General features: G+C 45.1%; 1 protein-coding gene across 9 annotated transcripts in view; it reads right to left on the bottom strand.

The window, feature by feature from the left end:
- The window catches only part of CLASRP (CLK4 associating serine/arginine rich protein), a 531,120-nt gene that overhangs the window by 161,059 nt on the left and 343,420 nt on the right, over positions 1-26,641 (bottom strand). For 5 of the 9 annotated variants that reach the window (XR_003859212.1, XM_029620007.1, XM_029620008.1 and 2 more), the window contains one exon: positions 22,029-22,068. The exons of 2 other annotated variants lie outside the window; for them this stretch is intronic. Coding sequence is in view for 4 of the 7 variants with exons in the window: in XM_029620007.1 (XP_029475867.1) it covers positions 22,029-22,068 (40 nt within the window). In the remaining 3 variants the exon portion in view is untranslated. Of the gene's footprint in view, positions 1-22,024; positions 22,069-26,641 lie in introns of all 9 variants that reach the window. 2 more of the 9 variants (XR_003859213.1, XR_003859214.1) reach the window with 1 other exon arrangement.

The following is a 26,641-nucleotide window of genomic DNA, read 5'->3' as shown; positions in this document are numbered from 1 at the left end:
TGAGTGATCACATAAAACATGTCTTTTTTGAGTGATTCAAATTAAACTATTATGTATCACAGAATAGCACAACCATTAAACAAGCCACGGAAATAAGGGAAATAATAAAATGGTCCTGTTCAAAAGTTTGCATACCCTTTAATGTTTGAGCTGATAACATACACAAGTTGACACACACAGGTTGAGATGGTTGTTTGATTGAAATTAGTGTGTGTATCAATAATCAAAGAGTTTCTTAGCTCTTTAAAAACTCTTGTGCATTTCATCCAGGGCTGCACAGACTTTGGTGGTTACTGAAGCATGGAGAAAGCAAAGGAACTGTGAAAGCATCTGCAAGATAAGTAGTTCAACTTTATAAATCAGGAAAAGGGTGTAAAAAGATATCCAAAGATTTGAAAATGTCAATCAGTACTGTTCAAATTCTGATCAAAAAATGGAAAATTATGGGTTCTGTTAATACCAAGATCAAGAAAGATTTCAGACAACTGCCAGGAAAATTTGTTGGGATGCAAAGAAAAACCACAAGCAACTTCTACTGAAATACAGGCTTCTCTGAAATAAAGTGGTGTGGGTGTTTCAGTATGCACAATATTGAGAAATTACTACTTACCTGATAATTTCCTTTCCTTTAGGATAGTCAGATGAATCCAGAACCAGTGGATTATGCATCTCTACCAGCAGATGGAGTAAAACTGATGTCACAGTATATATACTCCTGCAGTTACATCAGCCTTCCAGAATTCTCTTTAAAAGTCAACTGTGGACAGACTAGCAAAAACTTGATCAATATTGGATAACCACTGCATTACTCAGCCAACAGGAAACATTGAGCTCAGACAAGGAATGCATAAACACTAGTCTAGAGACTAAGCTGATTCATCTGACTATCTTAAAGAAAAGGAAATTATCAGGTAAGTAGTAATTTCTCATTTCTTAACATCTAGTCAGATGAATCCAGGACCAGTGGAATGTACCCAAGTTACTCCAGAATAGAGCGAAAGGCTACCCACAGTCCAGTCAAAACCACATATGCAAAGGTTGTGTCCTCTTGGGCCTGCACACCCATAAGATAATACCTGGAAAAAGTGTGTAAGGAGTACCATATCGCAGCTCGGCAAATGTTGTGGAATGAGGCCTAACCTGACTAGGCAACGGCTGTTCAGCATCCACATATGTGCACTGACTGACTCCTTAATCCAGCAAGCTATTGTAGCCCATGAAGCTGGCTCACCCTCTTACTAACATCATGGAGGACAAACAGGTGATCCGTCTTCCAGAAAGGTTTAGAAACATCCAGATTCCTTACAATATAGAAACACAGAATCATAGAAATGACTGCAGAAGACGACCAAATGGCCCATCCAGTCTGCCCAGCAAGCTACGCACTTTATCCATTTTTTTCCCCTTTTTCTCTTCCCCATCTGTTACTATTGGCTTCCAGTACCCTCCGGCCCTAATTCCCCTCCACCCCACCACCAATGTAGAGAGCAGCGCCGTATCTGCATCCAAGTGAACATCCAGCTCAATTAGGGGTAGCAAACGCTGTAACGAGCAGGACACACCCCTGCCCCATACTCTTACCCACCCCTGGTTTTTTTTGTTTGTTTGTTTGTTTTTTGTTGTTTTGTTTTTTTGGAGATGGCAGCCCTCCATCCTTCCGCTCCATGAAGGTGGAACACCAACCACTGGCCATTGGCATCCCGCTCCGTGAATGCCTCTGTGGCTACTGCCGCTCCGTGCAGTGTTTTGCTGCCTCCTCTTTATTTATGCCCTCTAGACTTGATGGATCCACAGTATTTATCCCACGCCCCTTTGAAGTCCTTCACAGTTTTAGACTGCACCACCTCCTCCGGAAGGGCATTCCAGGCATCTACCACCCTTTCCGTGAAGAAATACTTCCTGACATTGGTTCTTAGTCTTCCTCCCTGGAGCCTCAGCTCGTGACCTCTGGTTCTGCTGTCTTTGGATCATTAAAGTTTTTCAAGTATCTGAAAGTCTGAATCATATCACCCCTGCTCCTCCTTTCCTCCAGGGAGTACATATTTAGATTCTTCAATCTCTCCTCGTATGTCATCTGATGAAGACCCTCCACCTTCCTGGTCGCCCTTCTCTGTACCGCTTCCATCTTGTCTTTGTCTCTTTGTAGATACGGTCTCCAGAACTGAACACAGTACTCCAGGTGAGGCCTCACCAAGACCTGTACAAGGGGATAATCACTTCCCTTTTCTTACTCGATATTCCTCTCTCTATGCAGCCCAGCATTCTTCTGGCTTTTGCTATCGCCTTGTCGCATTGTTTCGCAGACTTCATATCATTAGACACTATCACCCCAAGGTCCCTCTCCTGCTCCGTGCACACATCAGCCTTCCCCCCCCCATCGAATACAGTTCATTCAGATTTCCACTCCCCATATGCATGACTTTGCACTTCTTGGCATTGAATCTCAGCTGCCATATCTTCAACCACTCTTCCAGTTTCCTTAAATCCTGTCTCATTCTCTCCACTCCTTCCGGCGTGTCCACTCTGTTGCAGATCTTAAGTGTCATCAGCAAAAAGACAAACCTTGCCTTCTATCCCGTCCGCAATGTCGCTCACAAAGATATTGAACAGGACCGGTCACAACACCGATCCTTGCGGTACACCACTTAAAACCGCTCTCTTTTCAGAGAAAGTTCCATTTACCATCACACATTGTCTTCTGTCCGTCAACCAGTTTGCAATCCAGGTCACCACCTCGGCACTCACTCCTAAGCTTCTCGTTTTATTCACCAGTCTCCTGTGCGGAACCTATCAAAAGCTTTGCTGAAATCCAAGTAGATGACATCGAGCGCTCTTCCTTGATCCAATTCCTTGGTTACCCAGGCTAACTGGTCTGTAGTTACCAGCCTCCTCTCTGTTTCCACTCTTGTGAAGCTGGACCACCACCGCTCTTCTCCAATCACTCGGCACCACTCCCGTTTCTAGGGATCTATTGAACAGGTCACACAGCAGACCCGCCAGCACATCTCTGAGCTCCCACAGTATCTTTGGATGAATCCCATCAGGCCCCATGGCTTTGTCCATGTGTGATGGTAAATGGAACTTTCTCTGAAGAGAAAGCGGTTTTAAGTGGTGTACCGCAAGGATCGGTGTTGGGACCGGTCCTGTTCAATATCTTTGTGAGTGACATTGCGGACGGGATAGAAGGCAAGGTTTGTCTTTTTGCGGATGACACTAAGATCTGCAACAGAGTGGACACGCCGGAAGGAGTGGAGAGAATGAGACAGGATTTAAGGAAACTGGAAGAGTGAACATAAGAACATAAGAAAATGCCATACTGGGTCAGACCAAGGGTCCATCAAGCCCAGCATCCTGTTTCCAACAGTGGCCAATCCAGGCCATAAGAACCTGGCAAGTACCCAAAAACTAAGTCCATTCCATGTAACCATTGCTAATGGCAGTGGCTATTCTCTAAGTGAACTTAATAGCAGGTAATGGACTTCTCCTCCAAGAACTTATCCAATCCTTTTTTAAACACAGCTATACTAACTGCACTAACCACATTCGCTGGCAACAAATTCCAGAGTTTAATTGTGCGTTGAGTGAAAAAGAACTTTCTCCGATTAGTTTTAAATGTGCCCCATGCTAACTTCATGGAGTGCCCCCTAGTCTTTCTACTATCCGAAAGAGTAAATAACCGATTCACATCTACCCGTTCTAGACCTCTCATGATTTTAAACACCTCTATCATATCCCCCCTCAGTCGTCTCTTCTCCAAGCTGAAAAGTCCTAACCTTTTTAGTCTTTCTTCATAGGGGAGTTGTTCCATTCCCCTTATCATTTTGGTAGCCCTTCTCTGTACCTTCTCCATCGCAATTATATCTTTTTTGAGATGCGGCGACCAGAATTGTACACAGTATTCAAGGTGCGGTCTCATCATGGAGCGATACAGAGGCATTATGACATTTTCCGTTTTATTCACCATTCCTTTTCTAATAATTCCCAACATTCTGTTTGCTTTTTTGACTGCCGCAGCACACTGCACCGACGATTTCAGTGTGTTATCCACTATGACACCTAGATCTCTTTCTTGGGTTGTAGCACCTAATATGGAACCCAACATTGTGTAATTATAGCACGGGTTATTTTTCCCTATATGCATCACCTTGCACTTATCCACATTAAATTTCATCTGCCATTTGGATGCCCAATTTTCCAGTCTCACAAGGTCTTCCTGCAATTTATCACAATCTGCCCGTGACTTAACTACTCTGAACAATTTTGTGTCATCTGCAAATTTGATTATCTCACTCGTCGTATCTCTCTCCAAATCATTTATAAATATATTGAACAGTAAGGGTCCCAATACAGATCCCTGAGGCACTCCACTGTCCACTCCCTTCCACTGAGAAAATTGCCCATTTAATCCTACTCTCTGTTTCCTGTCTTTTAGCCAGCTTGCAATCCACGAAAGGACATCGCCACCTATCCCATGACTTTTTACTTTTCCTAGAAGCCTCTCATGAGGAACTTTGTCAAACGCCTTCTGAAAATCCAAGTATACTATATCTACCGGTTCACCCTTATCCACATGTTTATTAACTCCTTCAAAAAAGTGAAGCAGATTTGTGAGGCAAGACTTGAACTGGGTAAAGCCATGCTGACTTTGTTCCATTAAACCATGTCTTTCTATATGTTCTGTGATTTTGATGTTTAGAACACTTTCCATTATTTTTCCTGGCACTGAAGTCAGGCTAACCGGTCTGTAGTTTCCCGGATCGCCCCTTGAGCCCTTTTTAAATATTGGGGTTACATTTGCTATCCTCCAGTCTTCAGGTACAATGGATGATTTTAATGATAAGTTGCAAATTTTTACTAATAGGTCTGAAATTTCATTTTTTTAGTTCCTTCAGAACTCTGGGGTGTATACCATCCGGTCCAGGTGATTTACTACTCTTCAGTTTGTCATTCAGGCCTGCCACATCTTCTAGGTTCACCGTGATTTGATTCAGTCCATCTGAATCATTACCCATGAAAACCTTCTCCATTACGGGTACCTCCCCAACATCCTCTTCAGTAAACACCGAAGCAAAGAAATCATTTAATCTTTCCGCGATGGCCTTATCTTCTCTAAGTGCCCCTTTAACCCCTCGATCATCTAACGGTCCAACTGACTCCCTCACAGGCTTTCTGCTTCGGATATATTTAAAAAGGTTTTTACTGTGAGTTTTTGCCTCTACAGCCAACTTCTTTTCAAATTCTCTCTTAGCCTGTCTTATCAATGTCTTACATTTAACTTGCCAATGTTTATGCTTTATCCTATTTTCTTCTGTTGGATCCTTCTTCCAATTTTTGAATGAAGATCTTTTGGCTAAAATAGCTTCTTTCACCTCCCCTTTTAACCATGCCGGTAATTGTTTTGCCTTCTTTCCACCTTTCTTAATGTGTGGAATACATCTGGACTGTGCTTCTAGAATGGTATTTTTTTAACAATGACCACGCCTCTTGGACATTTTTTACTTTTATAGCTGCTCCTTTCAGTTTTTTTCTAACAATTTTTCTCATTTTATCAAAGTTTCCCTTTTGAAAGTTTAGCACGAGAGCCTTGGATTTGCATACTGTTCCTTTTCCAGTCATTAAATCAAATTTGATCATATTATGATCACTATTGCCAAGCGGCCCCACCACCGTTACCTCTCTCACCAAGTCCTGTGCTCCACTGAGAATTAGATCTAAAATTGCTCCCTCTCTCGTCGGTTCCTGAACCAATTGCTCCATAAAGCTATCATTTATTCCATCCAGGAACGTTATCTCTCTAGCGTGACCCGATGATACATTTACCCAGTCTATATTGGGATAATTGAAGTCTCCCATTATTACTGCTCTACCAATTTGGTTAGCTTCCCTAATTTCTCTTAGCATTTCACTGTCCATCTCACCATCTTGACCAGGTGGACGGTAGTATACCCCTATCACTGTAGTCTTCCCTGACACACAAGGGATTTCTACCCATAAAGACTCAATTTTGATTTTAGTCTCATGCAGGATGTTTATCCTGTTGGACTCTATGCCATCCCGGACATAAAGCGCCACACCTCCTCCCGAGTGCTCCTCTCTGTCATTGCGATATAATTTGTATCCCGGTATAGCACTGTCCCATTGGTTATCCTCTTTCCACCATGTCTCTGAGATGCCAATTAAGTCTATGTCATCATTTACTGCTATACATTCTAATTCTCCCATCTTACTTCTTAGACCTCTGGCATTAGCATACAAACATTTCAAAGTTTGTTTTTTGTTTGTATTTTTATTCTGCTTTTTAATTGATAGGGATAAGTTACAATTTTTTAGCTCAGGTGAGTTTTTAGTTACAGGCACTTGGACTACTTTTCTAATTATTGGAACCTCACTGTCTAACTTTAGTTAGTCAGCCTGAGTGACTCACAGCTCCCTTGATTAACAAATGTTGTTCCCTATTCAAACCTAATCACACTACCTCAACACCTTTCCAAGGTGAGTAACTGAGCTGAACTATTCAACTTTTTTACTTTGGTATATACTGCTCCTAGCTTATTTCTAGCTTCTGGCTACTTTTTTGTGGGGGGTTTTTTTGTGGTTTTTTTTTGTTTTTCAATACAATGCACTCAGTTATTATTAAATAAAACACTCAGCTCTTTAAAAGTCTGGAGAACACTTAGATCTGCAGACTTTTAAAAAATAAACACACTACCTACTGCTACCTTATTGACTGACTAAATACAAACAGTCTAACTTGTTTATTCACTGCCTACCTACTGCTACCTTATTGACTGACTAAAAATACAAACAGTCTAACTTGTTTATTCACTGCCTGACTATTAAAGGCACAAACACACAAACACACTAAATAATATTCCCAAATAGTTAACTTTGCCCCAATACTTTTAAAAAAAGTCAATGTCAATGTCCCAAGCAAAAACTTACTGATTCCTTTCAGCCACCAGCAAGGTGATCCTCTCCTCTCAGTGTTTCCACTGGAATGTGGGTGGTCGAAGATATGGCAGCTGAGATTCAATGCCAAGAATTTTTTGCCCTTGTACAGGTCCTTGGTGAGGCCTCACCTGGAGTACTGTGTTCAGTCAAAGGACAAAAGGACAAAAGTCAATCAGATTTGTCTGACAGGATCTTCCCCTGGTGAATCCATGCTGCCTCTGGTCCATCAATTCTCCGGACTGTAGATAGTTCACTATTCTCTCTTTCAACAGTGACTCCATTACTTTTCCCACCACCGAAGTGAGGCTAACTGGTCTGTAGTTACCAGCTTCCTCTCTGTTTCCACTCTTGTGAAGCAGGACCACCACCGCTCTTCTCCAATCACTCGGCACCACTCCTGTTTCTAGGGATCTATTGAACAGGTCACACAGCGGACCCGCCAGCACATCTCTGAGCTCCCTCAGTATCCTTGGATGAATCCCATCAGGCCCCATGGCTTTGTCCACTTTCAGATTCTTTAGCTCTTCCCATAAATTTTCTACTGTAAAAGGATTTTCATCTATTCCACTTCCCTCCAGTTTCTTGTTGTGTAGAGATGGTCCTTCTCCAGGGTCTTCTTTAGTGAACACAGAGCTGAAGTATTCGTTTAATATTTCTGCCATTTCCACCTTTCAATTTCACTATACCACTTTGGACTTTTCTCTTTTCACTGATGTATCTGAAAAATGTTTTGTCACCATTTTTGTCTCTTGACCACACTCTTTGTCACCAATATGTCTCTTGACATCCAAGGGTCGCAAAAGGTAATATTCTTCCACGTCTCTTTCCCTATCCAGAGATGGCAGGGAAATGGACTGCTTCAAATGAAAATCTGAGAATACTTTTGGCAAAAAGGAAGTAACAATACTTTCCCCCACAGACGAACCAGTTAAGGGAGTTCCAAGGTCAGTTGCCCATCCTGAAGTGTCTTTACCCAGGCCACAGTCAGACTGGGAAGAACCAGGCTTAGTAAAATCAGAGGAAGATAGTTCTCCCTGAGCCTCTAAGCAGCACTGCCACAAGTTAGAGGGCACGCCAGGCTGAGATGCCCGAATAGGACAGGCAGCATACGGGAAAAGGTGCTTAGATTTCTTAGCCACAGGCACTAGTCTGTTAGTACACTTAACAAGTGACTGAAGGTGCACGTCCAGCTGAATTCACGCTGTAAAATATATGCATCCAAAATCCCAAGGCTAGGTGTCACAAAACTAGGCGCACTTCTGCCTTTCCAAACTTAAGCGCACAACCAATGTGCCCCAAATTGTGAGCACAGGCAAGAGTGCGCTTAACACGGAAGCCACTTCTCCTGGACGCCCAGGCAGGTGTCCAACTAAGCATATAAAAACTGTGCACACAACTTAGTCACACAGCCAGACACACGCGCACCAATGGCCCTGAACAGGGCAGCCTAATGGCAGAAAAAAAGGGGAGCAAAAACGCAGCCATGGCCTACCATGCGGCGCACAGAGAAAAGTCTAACAGCGGGGCCTAGCCCACATGGGCTGATCAACCTGCTAGGCTAGGACCACATCCCTTAACCTCCCTCGGGAATGGGAAGGAACATCGTAATGGCGCGCCGAGCACGGAGATTGGAGGAAGGGGGAAGCCTTACAAACAACCCTTGTTCTCTGTCTTTTATTTTTTAACCTTACCTGAGTTCAGCTTTACCTAGCTGAGTACAGAGACAGTCTCCTGCTGTGGGGGAAGAGGGCATACGCAGTCACCGTTGCGCTCGGTTTCTTACATCTGCTGCCTTTCAGCTGTTTTAAATTCCAAGGTACAATGAAAATCACCTCAGAAATTCTCAACTGGAGGAGGGACCATTTGGTATCACCGCAGGAGAGTGGGACGAATTAATTTTTTATTTCTCCTTCTAAAACTTGAAGCAATCCCCAGTAGGGAGATGCACGTTCTTCATCTGCTGGAGACAGAGAATACTGGCAGGCTGATGTCACTGCAGGAGAATATATACTGTGATGTCAGTTTTGCTCCATCTCCATCTGCTGGTAGAGATGCATAACCCACTGGTTCTGGAATCATCTGACTTGACACTAAGAAAGGAGATACTTGAACAAAAATGGGTTGCATGGTAGAATTGTTTGAAAAAAGTCATTGCTGCACCAATGCCACAAAACAGCCTGCTTACAATATGCCAAACAGCACCTAGAGAAGCATCAAAACTTCTGGAACAAAATCATTTGGAGTGAAGAGACCAAAATTGAACTTTATGGTCACAAACAAACGCTATGAATAGAAGCACACCATCCCTACCGTGAAGCATGGAGATGGATCTCTGCTGTTTTGGGTGTGTAAGAGCTACAGCAGCACAGGGAATGTAGTCAAAATTGATGGCAGGATGAATGCATCTTATCAGAAAAAATTGAAGAAGAATTTGCATTCATCAGCCAAGAAGCTGCACACGGGGCACCACTTGGACTTTCCAACATGACAATGATCCAAAACATAAGGCAAAGTCGACCCTTTAATAGCTGCAGCAAAAGAAAGTGAAGGTTCAGGAGTAGCTATCACAGTCTCCTGACCTCAACATCATTGAGCCACCATGGGGAGAACTGAAACATGCAGCTCATGCTGGACAACAGGAGCTGGAGGCTTTTTGCCAAGAGGAATGAGCAGCTGAACCACATGAGAAAATAAAGGGCCTCATTCACAACTATCACATAGGATTGCAAACCATCAGATGCAAAAGGGGGCAATACATGATATTAAGAACCAAGGGTATGTAAATGTTTGAACAGGATCATTTTATTATTTCCCTTATTGCTATGGTTTGTTTAATGATTGTGCTATTTGTGATGCATAATAGTTTAACTTGAAACATTAAAAATAACAGATGCATTTTGTCTGCTCAATGATATTTTCTAAAAATATTACACATCTTACAAATTCTGCTAGGAGTATGTAAACTTATGAGCATAACTATATGTCATCTATGATTATCTGGCTGTAGACTGCAAAAAAAAAAAAAAAAAAAAAGAAATACATAAAGGGGCGGATTTTCAGAGCCCTGCTCGCCTAAATCTGCCCAAATCCGGGCGGATTTAGGCGAGCAGGGCCCTGCGCGCCGGTAAGCCTATTTTACATAGGCCTACCGGCGCGCGCAGAGCCCCGGGACTCGCGTAAGTCCCAGGGTTTTCGGAGGGGGCGTGTCAGGGGGCGGGCCCGGGGGCGTGGCTACGGCCCAGGGCGGCCCGGGGGCGTGGCCGCGCCCTCCGGACCCGCCCCCAGATCGCGTCTCGGCGCGCTAGCGGCCCGCTGGTGCGCGGGGATTTACTTCTCCCTCCGGGAGGCGTAAATCCCCCAACAAAGGTAAGGGGGGGGGGGTTTAGACAGGGCCGGGCGGGTGGGTTAGGTAGGGGAAGGGAGGGGAAGATGAGGGGAGGGCAAAAGAAAGTTCCCTCCGAGGCCGCTCCGATTTCGGAGCGGCCTCGGAGGGAATGGGGGTAGGCTGCGCGGCTTGGCGCGCGCCGGCTATACGAAATCGATAGCCTTGCGCGCGCCGATCCCGGATTTCAGCGGCTACGCGTGTATCTACTGAAATCCAGCGTACTTTTGTTTGCGCCTGGAGCGCCAACAAAAGTACGCCTATTCGCGGTTTTTGAAAATCTACCCCAAAACAAATGAAAAGAAATCCATATTACGTTGGCTGAAGATAATTTCTGAAATGACTCTCTGGTTGGGCTGAACTAGAATGCTTCCCCTTACTACTCACCATACAAAAACATGTAAACGTCATTTGTCACCTCATTAACAGTGACTCCCTCCCCATTACCAGGCACATTATGAAGTAGCACAAAACTGCAAAAACTAATCAGCAAACCTGGCATATTAAAACAGCACTAAAACCACAACCACCCTACCTATGATAAGGATGCAATACAAATTTTACACCAGGCATTACTAGTCTTCCCAGCAGGAAAACACAGTGGCCAAATGGTTAGAACAATGGGCTGAGAATCAGATACATTTCCCCACTATTACGCCTTGTGACTTGAGGAAGCCATTTTATCTACTGTTCTTTTGGGAAGGAAACTATTGCACCTGAATTCTAAAAATGATGTAATCTGCCTTGAGGATTATTTGTAAAGGAAGGGGGGGGGGGGGTTCAACATCTAAAACAGAATCTGGAGTATACAGAAACTACACATTAACAGAACACCTCATGTTGCTCATATAAATAAAATACAGAAACTTCCTCACCAAATGCAGAGTAATTAACCACATATAATAAAGCAGATTTGCTTACCCAAAACAAGTGTTCTCAGAGGACAGCAAGATGTCAGTCCTCACCAGTAGGTAAATCATCAGATGGAACCCAGCCCAGAACCATTATGTCAACATTTCTAAAACAGTGGCATACTGAACATGTGCAGGCTGGCATGTACATGTCCACACGAGGACCCCTCGGTCTATATTTCGTTTAGCCTATACTTGAAGAAGCCAACTTCAAGGAAAGGCAGGTGGGATTCATGAAGACTGCCATCTTAAGAGAACACCTATTATAGATAAATAACTCTGCTATCTCCAAGGACAAGCAGGATGGCAATCTTCACCAGTAATGAATCTCTAGCTACAGACTGCCCAAATGAGAAAAGGGGAAAACAACAGTGCTAATAGGCACAACTATTGTTGTTGGCAACAGGCCTTTTTTCTTCCATATTTTTTTATGAGGGGTAGCCGGAACAAAAAATGAGAAATTACTACTTACCTGATCATTTCCTTTTCATTAGTCTAGACAGATGGATTTAGGATCAGTGGGTTATATACCTCTACCAGCAGATGGAGGCGGAGCAAACTGATATCATGGTATATATACCCCTGCCAGTATTCTTTTCAAAAGCCAAATTGTGGCCAGACTAGTAAAAACTTGATTAATAACAGATAACCATTTCTGTACTCAACCAACAGGAAACACTGAACTCAGGCAAAGAATACATGAACACTAATCTAGGGCCTGGATGAACCGTTACCAGTAACCCCTGGAACACGTAGCCACACAGGACGACTAAATACAATCATTCGGCAGCCAAGAATAGGAAGCTGAATCCATCTGTCTAGATTAAGGAAAAAGAAATTATCAGGTAATTTCTCATTTCCTAGCACCTAGACAGATGGATTCAGGATCAGTGGGATTCACTCAAGCTACTCCCAAATAGGATGGCAGGCTGCTAGGCTGCCAGCGATCCAGTCAAAACTGCACATGCAAAGGCTGTGTCCTCCTGGGCCTGCACATCCAGACGGCAATACGTGGAAAAGGTGTGTAAGGACGACCATTTCGCAGCTCAGCAAATGTCGATGGGAGACAACAATCCAACTTCCTCCCATGACACTGCCTAAGCAATAGTGAAAAGCAGAGTTGCTTACCTGTAACATGTGTTCTCCTAGGACAACAGGATTTTAGTTCTCCCATTTTATTTATTTATTTATTTTATTTATTTAAGGCTTTTATATACCGACTTTCTTGATACAAATCAAATCAACTCGGTTTACATCGAACTAGACAGTAACTATAACCAACCAACCAAACAAGAGACAATTGAAGGAGTATAAAGTTACATTATAACAAGGGTGCCTTTAACTGGGAGTAGGAAACAAGAAAGGGGGACGAAATAAAGTCCAATATACAAGAGGATATGTGAGGGGCAAGGAGCCGTCCTCGAGGTAACTTGTAACATGATTTAACGATTTTAATAAATAGTTGCTAGAAAATTATTAATATACATGTGGGTGACAACATAAAGATGGAGCCTGGCATGGAAAACGTTTGTCAAAGTTTCTAGAAACTGTTCAAAGGGAGCCTTCAGAAGCTGGGCCAAGACCACACTGAGGTCCCAGGACCCAGCAGGGGGCCTTAGGGGAGGCTTCAGCTGAAATAGACCACACATAAAGCCCCCCATAATAAGTTTAACTGAGATGGGCAAACCATCCACCCCTTGGTGGCAGGCCCCGACAGCACTGATGTACCCTGATGGAGTTGGTCTTTAGGCCAGACTCCGAGAGGTGCAGGAGGTAATCAAGCAGCTTCGGTTTGGGGCAAGAAAACAAAATCCAAGCCGTGGTTACCACAACAAATAGAGAACCTCTTCCACTATAGGCCATAAGACTTCCTAGTGGAAGGCTTCCTGGATGCCACCAGGACCCGAGACACCTCATCAGAGAGGTCCAGAAGCTGTAAAATCATCAAGCCATTAGGGACAAGGCCTGGAAGTTGGGATGGCGCAGCTTGCCCTGATCCTGTGTGATGAGACCTGGGGAGATCTCCAGATTGATCAGCACTCCTGCAGGAGAGATCCTGCAGGAGTGGGAACCAGATCTGTCACGGCCAGTAAGGAGTGATGAGAATCATAGTGCCCTGGTCCTGTTGGAGCTTCAGGAGAGTTTTTGGCACAGTGGAAGCGGAGGATACACATACAAGAGGCCCTGGCTGCAATGGTGGGCAAAGGCATCCAATAGTGGTTTGCTATATTCCCTGAACAGGTAGAAGAACTGAGCTACATTCCTGTTGCAGGGGGAAGCCAAGAGATCCACGTCCAGGATTCCCCAAAGATGGAAGATCCAATCCGCAACCTCCTGCTTCAGTACCACTCATGAGGGTGGAAGGAATGATTCTGCCACCACATTCTCTGACCTCGGTAGGAACACAGCTTGAAGCCGAATACCCCACGACCAGATTTGGACCATCTCCTGGCTGAGAATGAACAACCTCGTGCCTCCCTGCTTATTGAGATACCACATTGCCACTTGGCTGTCGATCTGGATGAGGACCATCTTTGTTGGCTAGGTGATCATGAAATGCCCAAAGAGTGTATTAGATCACCTGGAGCTCCAGGACGTTTATCTGACACTGTACTTCCTGAGTGGACCAGCGACCCTGGGTGCAGATACCCTCTACATGGGCACCCCAACCTAGGTGGGAAGCATCTGTGGTGAGCACAACTTGAGCAGGGGAAGCTTGAAAGGCACCCCTATCCCCAAATTGGATGGATTCTCCCATCATGTCAAAGAATCCTGGAATGGTGGGGTAATACAGATGCGCATCCGAAGGTCCTTGATGGCCTGGCACCACTGGGACTGCAGGGCCCACTACGCCCTGCATATGTGCAAACACGAATGGAGTAACTTGGAGCACATGGCTGCGACTGTCCAACAGGTGCAGCAATTGGTGCGCCGAAACCTGGAGACTCCGAGAGATCCTTCCCACCAGGGACATTAAAGTGAGTGCTCGATCCCAGGGCAGATATGCCCTGGCTTGTGTTGTGTCGAACCTGGCACCAATAAAGTCCAGCTGAGTCAACAAGCTGATTCGGGTAGTTGACCAGAAAGCCCAGGGCCTCCAGCACCCGAATGGTGGAGTGCAGGGACCACAGCACTCCCTCCTGGGGGGCACACTTGATAAGCCAGTCATCCAGGTAGGAAAAAGCCTGCACCCCTAGCCTCCGTAGGCAGGCCCCCACCACAGCTAGGCACTTGGTGAAGACTTGGGGTGAAGACGCCAGGCTGAATGGTAGTACCAGATGCTGAAAGTATTCTTTGCCCACTACAAACCGGAGGTACTTCCTGTGGACACAGGAAATCCTGATGTGGGTATAGGTGATGCCCCTGACGCCGAGGCCTGAGGGATCGGACTTTATGGGACAGAAAAACGTTTCCATTTTATCTAGGCATGCGCTGTGACCCTTGGGGGTCATCTGGGTACAAAAGTGACATCCTTGACGTCCTGCGATGCCCCCAGGCATAACACACAGACCTCGTGTGGATCTGCGATTGACATGGTCTGGAGGCACTGGGGGCACTGCGGAAAACCCGACACCATATTGAAAACCAACTGATGAGCAGTTGATGGCCAGTGGACACCAGAGGATGGCACCTTCGGGGATCGATCATAGGGATCATAGGGAACGAAGAAACTTATCATGACACCCTCTAAGGAGAGGAGACAAGGGACCCGGTGCAGGACAAAACCTGAGAAAAACTCGAATGTGGCAGTTTTCCTAGAAAAACAACGTGAGCTCCACATTCGCGAGACGACAGCTCCACAGATGAAATTTAATGTGGACAAGTGCAAGGTGTTGCATATAGGGAAAAATAACCCTAGCTGTAGTTACACGATGTTAGGTTCCATATTAGGAGCTACCACCCAAGAAAGAGATCTAGGCGTCATAGTAGATAATACATTGAAATCGTCAGCTCAGTGTGCTGCAGCAGTCAAAAAAGCAAATAAAATGTTAGGAATTATTAGGAAGGGAATGGTTAATAAAACGGAAAATGTCATAATGCCTCTATATCGCTCCATGGTGAGACCACACCTTGAATACTGTGTACAATTCTGGTCGCCGTATCTCAAAAAAGATATAGTTGCAATGGAGAAGGTACAGAGAAGGGCAACCAAAATGATAAAGGGGATGGAACAGCTCCCCTATGAGGAAAGGCTGAAGAGGTTAGGGCTGTTCAGCTTGGAGAAGAGACGGCTGAGGGGGGATATCATAGAGGTCTTTAAGATCATGAGAGGTCTTGAACGAGTAGATGTGACTCGGTTATTTACACTTTCGAATAATAGAAGGACTAGGGGGCATTCCATGAAGTTAGCAAGTAGCACATTTAAGACTAATCGGAGAAAATTCTTTTTCACTCAACGCACAATAAATCTCTGGAATTTGTTGCCAGAGGATGTGGTTAGTGCAGTTAGTGTAGCTGGGTTCAAAAAAGGTTTGGATAAGTTCTTGGAAGAGAAGTCCATTAACTGCTATTAATCAAGTTTACTTAGGGAATAGTCACTGCTATTAATTGCATCAGTAGCATGGGATCTTCTAGGTGTTTGGGTAATTGCCAGGTTCTTGTGGCCTGGTTTGGCCTCTGTTGGAAACAGGATGCTGGGCTTGATGGACCCTTGGTCTGACCCAGCATGGCAATTTCTTATGTTCTTATGTTCTTATGCTGGATATGCTCAGTGTGCCAGTCAAAGTTTTTAGAAACTTTGAGAAAAACTTTCCATGCCAGGCTCCATCTGATGTCACCCACGTGAGGACTACCATCCTGCTTGTCCTAGGAGAATAAGCCCTAACCCGAGTAGGCAATGGCTTTTCAGCGGCCACATAAGCGGCCCTGACTATCTCCTTAATCCAGCGAGCTACTGTAACCCACAAAGCCTGCACGCCCTGTTTACCTCCAGCATGAAAGACAAACAAGTGATCCGTCTTTTGGAAAGGTTTAGAAACCTCCAGATACCTCAGGACACATCTCTTGACATCCAAGGGACGCAACAGGCAATATTCCTCTGCATCTCTTTCCTTTTCCAGAGACTACAAGGAAATGGACTGATTCAAGTGAAAATGTGAGACCACTTTAAGCAAGAAAGAAGGAACAGTATGCTGCTGTATCGCTCCTGGAGTCACCTGAAGGAACGGCTCCCGGCAAGACAAGGCCTGCAGCTCAGAAATTCAATGCTCATAACATATCACCACTAAAAACACTGTTTTCAAGGTCAGTAACTGCAATGAAAGACTACGCAATGGTCGAAACATAGGGCCTGCCAACACCAGATTACGACTCCATAAGGTAACCGCAAGGGAGGATGAAGATATTTCACTCCCTACAAGAAACGTGCCACATCAGGATGAGACAATAACCATTCACCTGTCGCCTGAAACAGGGAAGAGCCGCTACCTTTACCTTCAAGGAATTAAAGGCCAAACCTTTATTCAACCCAACCTGTTAAAATTCCAAAACAAGTGGGATCCTAAGTGAACGAGGAAGCACTCCTTGATCTTCACACCAAGCCATAAACACTTGCTAAACACGCACATAGGCTAAAGAAGTGGAGAATTTTCATGCTCATAGCAAGGTGGCAATTACCGCAATAGAATATCCACACTTCAACAAGATTTGGATCTTCGTGAAGGACAGGTCCCAGCTGCAAGATTGCTGTATGCCGGAAGACAAAGAAGGGAGTCTACCAGGAGTCTTCGCAGATCTGCAAACCATGGTCTCCTGGGCCAATCCGGTGCCACCAAAAGCACCATCCCCCTATGGACTTTGACCCTCCGAACTATTCTGCCTAACATAGGCCACAGAAGAAAGGTATACAGCAGCTTGTCCTCCGGCCAAACATGCACCAGAGCATCAATACCCAAGGACTTCAGATTTCTCCTGCAACTGAAAAATCGAGGAACCTTCGCATTGAGAGAAATCGCCACCAGGTTTAGAAACGAAAGGCCCTAGCAATCCACTATCAGCTGAAATATCTCATCTGACAATGCCCATTCTCCTAGGTCCAGAGTCTCCATGCTGAGAAAGGCTACTCTTACATTGTCTTTTCCTGCAATGTTCGAGGCCAAGATCTCCTGTAGATACACTTCTGCCCATTCCATAAGTCAATATATCTTCTGCGACGCTTGCTGGCTCTTGATTCCTCCCTGATGACTGATGTAAGCCACTGTTGTATTGTCTGACATTACTTGGATTACTTGACCCTGCAGCCTGCCACTGAACTGCAAACACGCCAACCAGATCGCCCAGGCTTCCAACCAATTGAGGTTCCAGAGAGACTCTTCTGTATTCCAGCATCCTTGCACTGAGATTCCTGACAGCGAGCTCACGAATCCTGAAGACTCGCATCTGTCGAGAGTACCAACCAGTCCAGCGATGTCAGGGAAACTCCTTTCTCAGATGATCCACTTGCAACCACCACTGGAGGTGTGAGCAGACTTCCATCGGCATGTGGAGCTGAATCGAATAATCCAGAAACTGCAGGTTCCAAGAAGACAGCAGGAAGCGATGAAGAAGATGCATATGTGACCTCACCCACAGCACCACTTTCATGGTTGTTACCAAACCATGTACCTGTAGATAGGACTAGACTGTCGAGTGTATAGTGTTCACCAAGAGACAAACCTACATCATCAACTTCTTTATATGAGCATCTGACAGGAAAACTTTGCCCTGCCTTGTGTCGAACCGAACACCCAGATACTCCCAACAACTGAGATGGCTGAAGACTGCTCTTGGCTAGGTTCACCACTCAACCTAGGTCCTGCAACAGGGAGATCACCTTCCAGAGACCTGGCCCGAATCAGCCAGTCGCCCAAATATGGGTGTACCAAGATCCCATCCTTTCTCAACTCTGCCACCATCATCATCATAACCTTGGAAAAAGTTCTGGGCATGGTGGCCAGACCAAAAGGCAGCGCCTGAAATTGATAATGGCACTCGAACACCACGAAACAAAGAAAACGATAGTGCCCCAGTTAGATAGGAATATGGAGATTTTCCTCGGACAGATCCAAGAAGGTCTGAAATTCCCACAACTGCACAGTCATTATCATTGAGCCTAACGTTTCCATGTGAAAATGAGTCACTCACAAATGACAGTTGATTCCTTTGAGAACCAGGATGGGACGAAAGGAGCCCTCCTTTTTGGGCACAACAAAATAAATGGAATATCTCCGCTATTTTCTTGAGACTTGGGTACTGGAACCATAGCCCTTAGACTGAGGAGCTTTGACAGTATAGACTCCACTGCCTGCTTCTTCTGGGGGAGTGGCAGGGAGACATGATGAACACTTTCTGAGGAACACTGTGAAACTCCAGCACATATCCTTCTCGTATCACCTCCAGGACCTACTGATCTGATGTAATCTTGAACCACCTCTGATAAAAAACCGAGAGGCATCCCCCTATTTCCTGTTCCGGGGGGGGGGGGGGGCAGGGGGCCGGCAAACCTTCATTGGGAGGTTCGGGACATTGCACTATCTGAGCCTTGCTTGGGCTGTCTGGGACGAAAGGACTGAAACCTGATGAATGGCTAAGTCCTCTGAAAAGTTGCCCCTCTGTAGGGACGAAGCCGTTTGAAACCCCTGAAATGACCCCTCATACCAAAGGGGCTACGGCAACTATTTCTTATTCTCCGGCAACCGGGGATTCGCCACACTTGCTAGCCAGTTTCTCCAACTCGCTCCCAAACAAGAGCGAGCCTTTAAAAGGCCATTTCATAAAATTAGCTTTGGAGGTTGCGTCGGCCAACCAATTTCACAGCTATAACGGATGCCTGGTGCTATTACTGAAGCCACTCTTCTGGCCGAGGTACAGACCAAAATGCAACCCGCATCTGCTAAAAAGGCGGTGTTGGGTTCCTTAATTGCCCTGGAATTCACACCAGAGTCATCAGCCTCTTGAAAGAGAAGCAAACAAGTGTGAGTCACCAGGTAACAACAGGAAGCTATCTGCAATGTTATTGCCACTGCTTCAAATGCTTATTTAAGGATGGCCTCAATCCTCCTATCATGCACATCCTTCAAGGCCACTCCTCCTTCCACGGGGATAGTCATCCGTTTAGAGATGACACAGGCAAGCGCATCCACTTTCAGAAAATGCAGATGCTCTCTCACCACTGGATTTAGGGGATACAGGCCTTCCAAGGTCTGAACCCCTTTGAAATTTACCTCCATCTACCTCAAGATCAATCAATTCCTGAATGACCTCCATAACAGGGGAAAAACCAAGAGGCTTTATGTAAAGAAACCAAAATGGGATTTTCTTTGGCTCAGACATGGAGTCTGCCCCAGGTACTCCCAGCATCTTCAACATCTGGGAAATTAGGGCCAGTAGTTCATCTCTGTGAAAGAATCGCAACACAGTCCTATACGGTTCCAGCCCCGGAGGAATTTCCCTATCCTCCAAAGAGTCAATATCTGTCTCATCAGTGCCAACCGTATTCCTGTCGGGAATACCCGCAGCTGATCAAGGTGTACTTTAGCCCATAAATGTAGTACCGGAAGAGGGAGAGGCCACTGCCTGAGGATCTGACCCAACAGGATTGGATGGGGCTGAGGACTGCACCTTAAGAAATGATTACAAACTTTGAAAAAACTCTACCCAAGAAAAGGAGAAGGATCCATGCCAAAACCAAAAGGCCCTCTGAGCTGCTGTCCCCTGCAGAGGAACCAATTAAGGGAGTTCCAAAGTCAAGCGTCCCTCCTGACACGTCCTTAACCAGGCCATCATCAGGCTGGGAAGAACCAGACTTCGTAAAATCAGAGGAAAATAATTCTCCCTGAGCCTCTAAGCAGCACTGACAACTTAGAGGGCACTCCAGGTTGAGATATCCGAATATGACAGGCAGCATAGAAAGAAAGGCGCTTAGGCTTCTTAATCACCAGCACCATTAGTTCATCAATACGCTTAACAGGGAATGAAAGATGTGTGTCCAGTCGAGTTCACGCTGAAAAAATTTATGCGCACAAAATTTAGGCGCCCCAAGTCTTATATACCACAAACTAAACACATAGTCTTCACGCCAAACCTGGGCGGACAACCGACATGTGTCAGAATGTGCGGACAGGCAGCGCACCCAAAAGAAATTGGGCGCACAATTCGGATGCACAGCTGGACGTACTTGCACGCAGTGATGGAACTGTAGAGGGCAGCCGAACCCACAAAAAAAAAGCACGAGAAAACGCCGTCGCGGCCTACCATGCGACACACAGGAAAAAGTTTAACAGCAGGGCTTAGCTCATCCAGCTGCTCAACCTGTCAGGCTGCCAAGTTCCCTTAATCCCCATGGGAGCGAACATCGGAATGGTGCACCAAGCATGGAGACTGGAGGTAGTCCTATAAAAAAAAACCCTCTATTCTGTGTCTGACTTTTTCTTTTTAAACTTACCTGAGCTTAGACTTTCCTGCTGAGTACAGAGACTGTCTCTGGCTGCGGGGGGAGAGGGCATATGTAGTCACTGCCACGCTCGGCTTCCTGCACCTGATGTTTTTCAGCTACCGGACCGAGGAACCACAGAAATCACCTCAGGAATTCTCAACTGGGGGAGGGACCATTAACACTGCAGGAGAGCAGGGCAACTCAAATCCCCACCTCTAAATTTTACAGCAATCCCCAGTAGGGAAATCCATGTTCACCGTCTGCTAGAGACAGGGAATATTGGCAAGCTGATATCACTGCAGGAGTATATATACTGTGACCCACTGCTCCTGAATCTATCTGTCTAGGTGCTAGGAAACAATGGTTTCCAGGAGGGATGGAATTGGATTCTACACCTCAAAGAGAGTCTGCAGGACAGACTGGCCAAATGTTCTGTCACAACTGGAGTCCCTGTCCAAACAATAATGCAATGTATGGGAATGTATGACTTTTCAGTGTGGGTGGTGGAGGCAAGCACTGTGGCTCATTTTATTTTTGTTTTTATGTATACTTTTTTGGTTTCCTTTTATTGTGAATATTTTTAAAGGGCATGTTGCACATGCCCCAAACTTTGGAGGGCATGTGCAACAAGCCCTTTAAAATAAATAGATAAATAAATATGCTTGGGCATAAGAGCCCATTTTTCTCAATGGTTGGGGGTGTTAAGCTCAACATGAATTACCACTCTCTGGTCACAGTGAAGGAGCTCACAATATTGGGTGTGTTCAAGCACCCATGGATGTGGCACCTATGTGCTTAGGTGTTGAGAACCAGAAGGAAGACAGTGGGGCAGAAGTAGGGGGCAGGAATGACTGTAGAAGAGCTGGTATTGGTTTGTATATGGGATTTTATATGCTGATCTATCCAAAGTGACAGAAAACAGAGGAAGAATCTCAAATGGGCAGACTATTTAGTTTGAGATGGTCTGTAGCTAGGAATTTCCCACATGTGAGGGCTGCCATCCTGCTTGCTCTCTTAGAAATAAAACTTTAGCCCATGCGGACTATTGGAAACTACCCTCCAAAATATGAGTTCATGGGGCATGGTTGTTGCGTGGTGGGAGAAAATAAGCAGCCATAAACAGACAAAGAACATAAAGTGGGAGAACTGTACTTATACAGACATCTCTCAGCTACTGAAATCAACCAAAACCAGGTACAAATTGTAAGCTGGATTATGATGACTTCTTTTGATGAATCCTTAGCCAGGGATATAGTTAAATGTGTAAAAGTCACTGTGTCAACGCAAATCTCAGACACTCTTTTCTCCTCAATAAGGCGATGCAGTAATGTGATTCTGGGGATTACACAGACAATAACTAATTCTTACTGACTTTGGCAGCTCTGGTCTCTTTGCAAGCAGCAGAATCAGGCCTAAAGGGGAAAAGTAAGAGCAAATGTATCAATATCACAAGCATCTATTCAAATGTTACATGAATTCTTAGGAAAGGAACTGGAGAAGAGAGAAGGGAATGTGCAGGTGGGGTGCAGAAGGGAGAGGCAGGAAGCACAGGATGAACATATAAAAAATGGCAGAAGAAAGTGCAAGCAACAATAGGAAATACAAAGGCACATACAGGATATAGCAGAAGGCAATGTACAAGCAATGGCAGCAAGTACAAAAGAGCACACACAAGAAAAGACAGGCAGAAAAAAAAGCAGTGTGCAGGAGCCAGCAAGAGGGAGCATAGAGAAATTGCTATGATCTCTGTCTTACTATTTCCTGAGCTGGGGGCTGTCACCTGTTATTTCCTGTTCCTTTGTCATCCTACCTGTGATGTAAGTAATAATGGCTATCACTATAAACTTCAGATGCACACCAAGCATATATATATGTTAGAACAGTGGTTCTCAACCTTTTTCCCATCGTGACACACCTGACAGGCCAAGCTCACATGTGTGACACACTGCTCATTACAATTTACGGCGGAATTAAAAAGTAAAGGTCCGGTAATTATTTTTATTGTTTAAAATGATACGAGGAAAAGATACATATTCTGTCTGAACAGAAATTGCATAAATAGTAAACATCCCACACCAAAACAGCACCAATTTCCAGCACTGAAACAGTAACCACCTTACCTAAGAAAAGGAAACACTGAAATATTACACCAGGCCTTAAGACACCAATACATCTCCTATTAGGAAAACGGACCAAGCCAGGCTGCTATAGAGCCCTACACAGAAACTACACGCCAGCAGAAAACCTCACCTGAATCACATGTGCTGACCCTCCCCTAACAAAGAATAAAGAGACCAAAACACATAACTAGAAGCATGCAGAAAAAACTGAATTGCAAACTGCAACAAGCCAGAGTCTCTGTATGCAGTGTAATAAAGGAAAAAAGAAACCACCCATCCTTATAAAACAAATCAAGAAATATAAAATCAGTAGCAGTAAAACCATACTAACAAAAAGAACAGATTATTTTGTAACAGCTGATGAGTGGAATATCCAATAATTAAAAACTCATATAAAAAATTTCTAGATACCAATAAAATATTTCAAAATAGCAGACACAAAGACCCAGTAATGAAAAATAAGGATACAAAAATGTTTTTGCTCTGTATACCTGGAAAAGTTTGATATCCAGGTGTCCTGAGATTGTTTTGAATTAGCAGGAGGAGGGGTGGTTTGCTTGGAACTTTCTCCTCTCTGTCACATACCAGCGCTCTCTCTCACACTGGCTCAATTACACACACCTATACACATGCTTTTTCTCTCACTTATATAGGCTCTTAACTACACATTTTACACACATGCTGTCTATCTTTTCACGCTTACACACACAGGCTTTCAATCACACACATACATGCTGTCTTTTTCTCTCACACACAGACTCTCATTCACATGCTTACAAACATGCTCTCTCTCTCTCTCTCATGTACACAGAGGCTCTCAATCACATACTCACATGCTCCCTCACCTAAACCATCTCTCAATCACACAGACACACATGCTCTCTCTTACTTATACACACAAGCTCTTAATCATGCATACACATGATCTCTCTCACACACAAAGGATCTCAATCATACACACATACTCTCTCACACAAACAGGTTTTCAATCACAAACTTACACATACATGTTCTCAGACATACACTTACATTCATGCTCTCTCTCTCTCTCTCTCTCACAGGCAGGCTCTCAATCACAGAAATACTCTCACATATACAGGCTCTCAATCATTCACCTTCATGCTATCTCACTCACACACAGGATCTCAAACACACATGCTTGCATGCTCATTCACTCTCTCTCCCTCCCCCCCGGAACTAGCGGCAGCAGCAGCCTCCTCCCAGCCCTAACCTCCTTCATTTTCAGCCCTCACGGAGGAGGAGTCCCATTGGCCGCGGGGGTTGACGCTCTTCTTAATTTTCCTCCGAGCCGCGCTGCACATTCTTCAGACCGCGCCTCTCTTCTGTTCTTCGGGCCGATTCTGACCACACTAGCATGGTCTCTTCTTCCCGCGCACGCACCCAATGCTCACACTTCCTCTTCCGGGTCGCGGGGGGGGGGGGGGGGGGGGGGCGAAGAAGAGACCATGCCGATTCCACTGACTCCAGCTGTCCTGCCGCATTCCACCCGGGCTGACAGCATTTTAAGCCTGGGCGGAGGAGGACCGGGGAGCAGCTGGGTCAGCGGGGGACCGGGAAGTGTGGCGACACACCTGTGTGTTCTTGGCGCCACACTGGTGTGTTGCGACACACCGGTTGAGAACCACTGTGTTAGAAGATATTTCCTAGAGGTGTTAGACTATACTTCATCCTTCTTCCTGACTGAAAGAACTGCAACCTACATCAAGTGCTTCTCAAGTCTACAAGTGGCACTGTGAACTGCAATTTCCATCTAGCAGTCACTTTGCTTCATTCAATTTGTATTTATACAGAAATATTATCAGCAATCAACTACAAGTTTGGTCCTACTTCAGTTCATCTACTCTGACTTCACTACTGCATCTGGAAAATTTCATCCCCTGACTCTGCTTGCTTCCCGCTAATCATCAGCACACCGGAGGGGAAGATGACAACATTCTCCAACTGACCATTATTCCCTCATGTACCTGAACATGACAACTGTGAAATCCAAAGGTTTTGCTATCTTAAACATCTGAGACTTAAGCTTCCATCTGCTCGATTTGCTCCATGCTTTGTCGGACCTTTTCCTATTTTCCCACAGTTGGGCTCACTCACCTATAGTCTAAGACTCCCTCCAGCTTTGAGAATTCACAATGCATTCCATGTCTCGCTGTTGAAACCGCTTCTTCTTAGCGAGAATCACTCTTCAGATCAATAATGTGCTGGGGTTCATCAGGTACGTCCCTCTATGAGGAAAGAGCGAGATAATGCATCTACTCTGACATTCTTGTCACCAGGGCGATATTTCAGCAAAAGGTCCAATCTGCTGAAGAACAGGGACCACTCGCCTGTCTATGGTTGAGGCGATGGGCGTGACTGAAGTCTCCAGATTTTGGTGATCAGTGTAAACAGTAATCTGATGTTGTGCCAGGGGCGCCATTCTTCAAATGCCATTTTTATTGTCAACAGTTCTTTATCCCCAATGCCGTAGTTTTTCTCCACTGGCGAGACGTGTCGGGAAAAGAATGAACAGGGGTGCAAGATCTTTGAATCACCGGTCTGGCTTAGCATGGCCCCTACACCCACATCAGAGGCATCGACTTCCACAATGAAGGGTCGAGTAGGGTCCGGCTGGCGTAGACATGCTTTGCTTTGAAAGGCGTCTTTTAACTTCTGGAACGCAGTCACAGCTTCCACAGACCAAGTAGCAATGTTGGCTCCCTTCTTAGTCAATGCTGTTAATGGAACAGTCAATGAAGAGTCATTTTTTTTATAAAGGTCCGGTAGTAATTGGTAAATCCCAAAAATCGTCTTAGAGCTTTTAGACCCGTGGGCTGTGGCCATTTTATAATACTCTCAAGCTTCTGAGGGTCCATTTGGAACCATTGTTTGAGACAATGTAACCTAAGAAGGGCACGGATTCTTTATGAAATTCACATTTAGACAATCTGGCGTACAAGCGGTTCTCGCGAAGTCTGTGTAGAACTCTTTTGACATGTTCTTGATAGGATTGCAGGTCCTGAGAAAATATCAAGATGTCGTCTAAGTAGACAATGACACATTGGTAGAATAAATCACGCAGAATATCGTTCATCATGTTTTGGAAGACAGCCGGGGCATTGGACAAGCTGAAGGGCATCACCAGGTATTCAAAGTGTCCATCCCGGGTATTAAAAGCCGTCTTCCATTCGTCGCCAGAGCGGATGCGAACTAAATTATACGCTCCTTTGAGGTCAAGGTTGGAGAACATCCTGTTGCCTGTAGCCTATCAAATAGCTCCGAGATGAGTGGTAACGGGTAGCGGTCCTTTATGGTGATCTCATTCAGACCTCCGTAGTCAATGCACAGATGTAACGTTCCGTCCTTTTTCCCCCCACGAAGAAAAATCCTGCGCCGGCAGGAGACTTAGAAAGTCTTATGAAGCCTTTCTGGAGATTCTCCTGGATTTACTCCAAGATCACCTTATTCTCCACTACAGAGAGGGGGTAGACCCTTCCTTTGGGTGGCTCCGTATTTGGCTTCAAATTAATTGCGCAGTCGTATGATCTGTGTGGATGTAACACATCAGCAGCTTCTTTTGAGAATACATCTTGGTAAGGTGCATATTGAGGCGGCAACCCAGGAAACAACAGGGTAATTGGCATGCATGGTATTGGAGAGACTTCCGTTAAGCATTTACCATGACAATCTGGACCCCAACATGAAAGCTCCAAAGTGGTCCAGTTGAATTGTGGCATGTGTTTCTGCAGCCATGGTAGCCCAAGTACCAAAGGGTGCATGGCCTTCTCTAGCACAAAGAAGGAAATAGTCTCTGTATGAAGAGCGCCGGTACACAAGCTCACTGGTTCTGTAAGCAGAGTTACTT

Source organism: Rhinatrema bivittatum, chromosome 11 (assembly GCF_901001135.1).
Source record: "Rhinatrema bivittatum chromosome 11, aRhiBiv1.1, whole genome shotgun sequence".
NCBI lineage: Eukaryota > Metazoa > Chordata > Amphibia > Gymnophiona > Rhinatrematidae > Rhinatrema > Rhinatrema bivittatum.
This window is presented reverse-complemented; position numbering and strand designations above follow the sequence as displayed.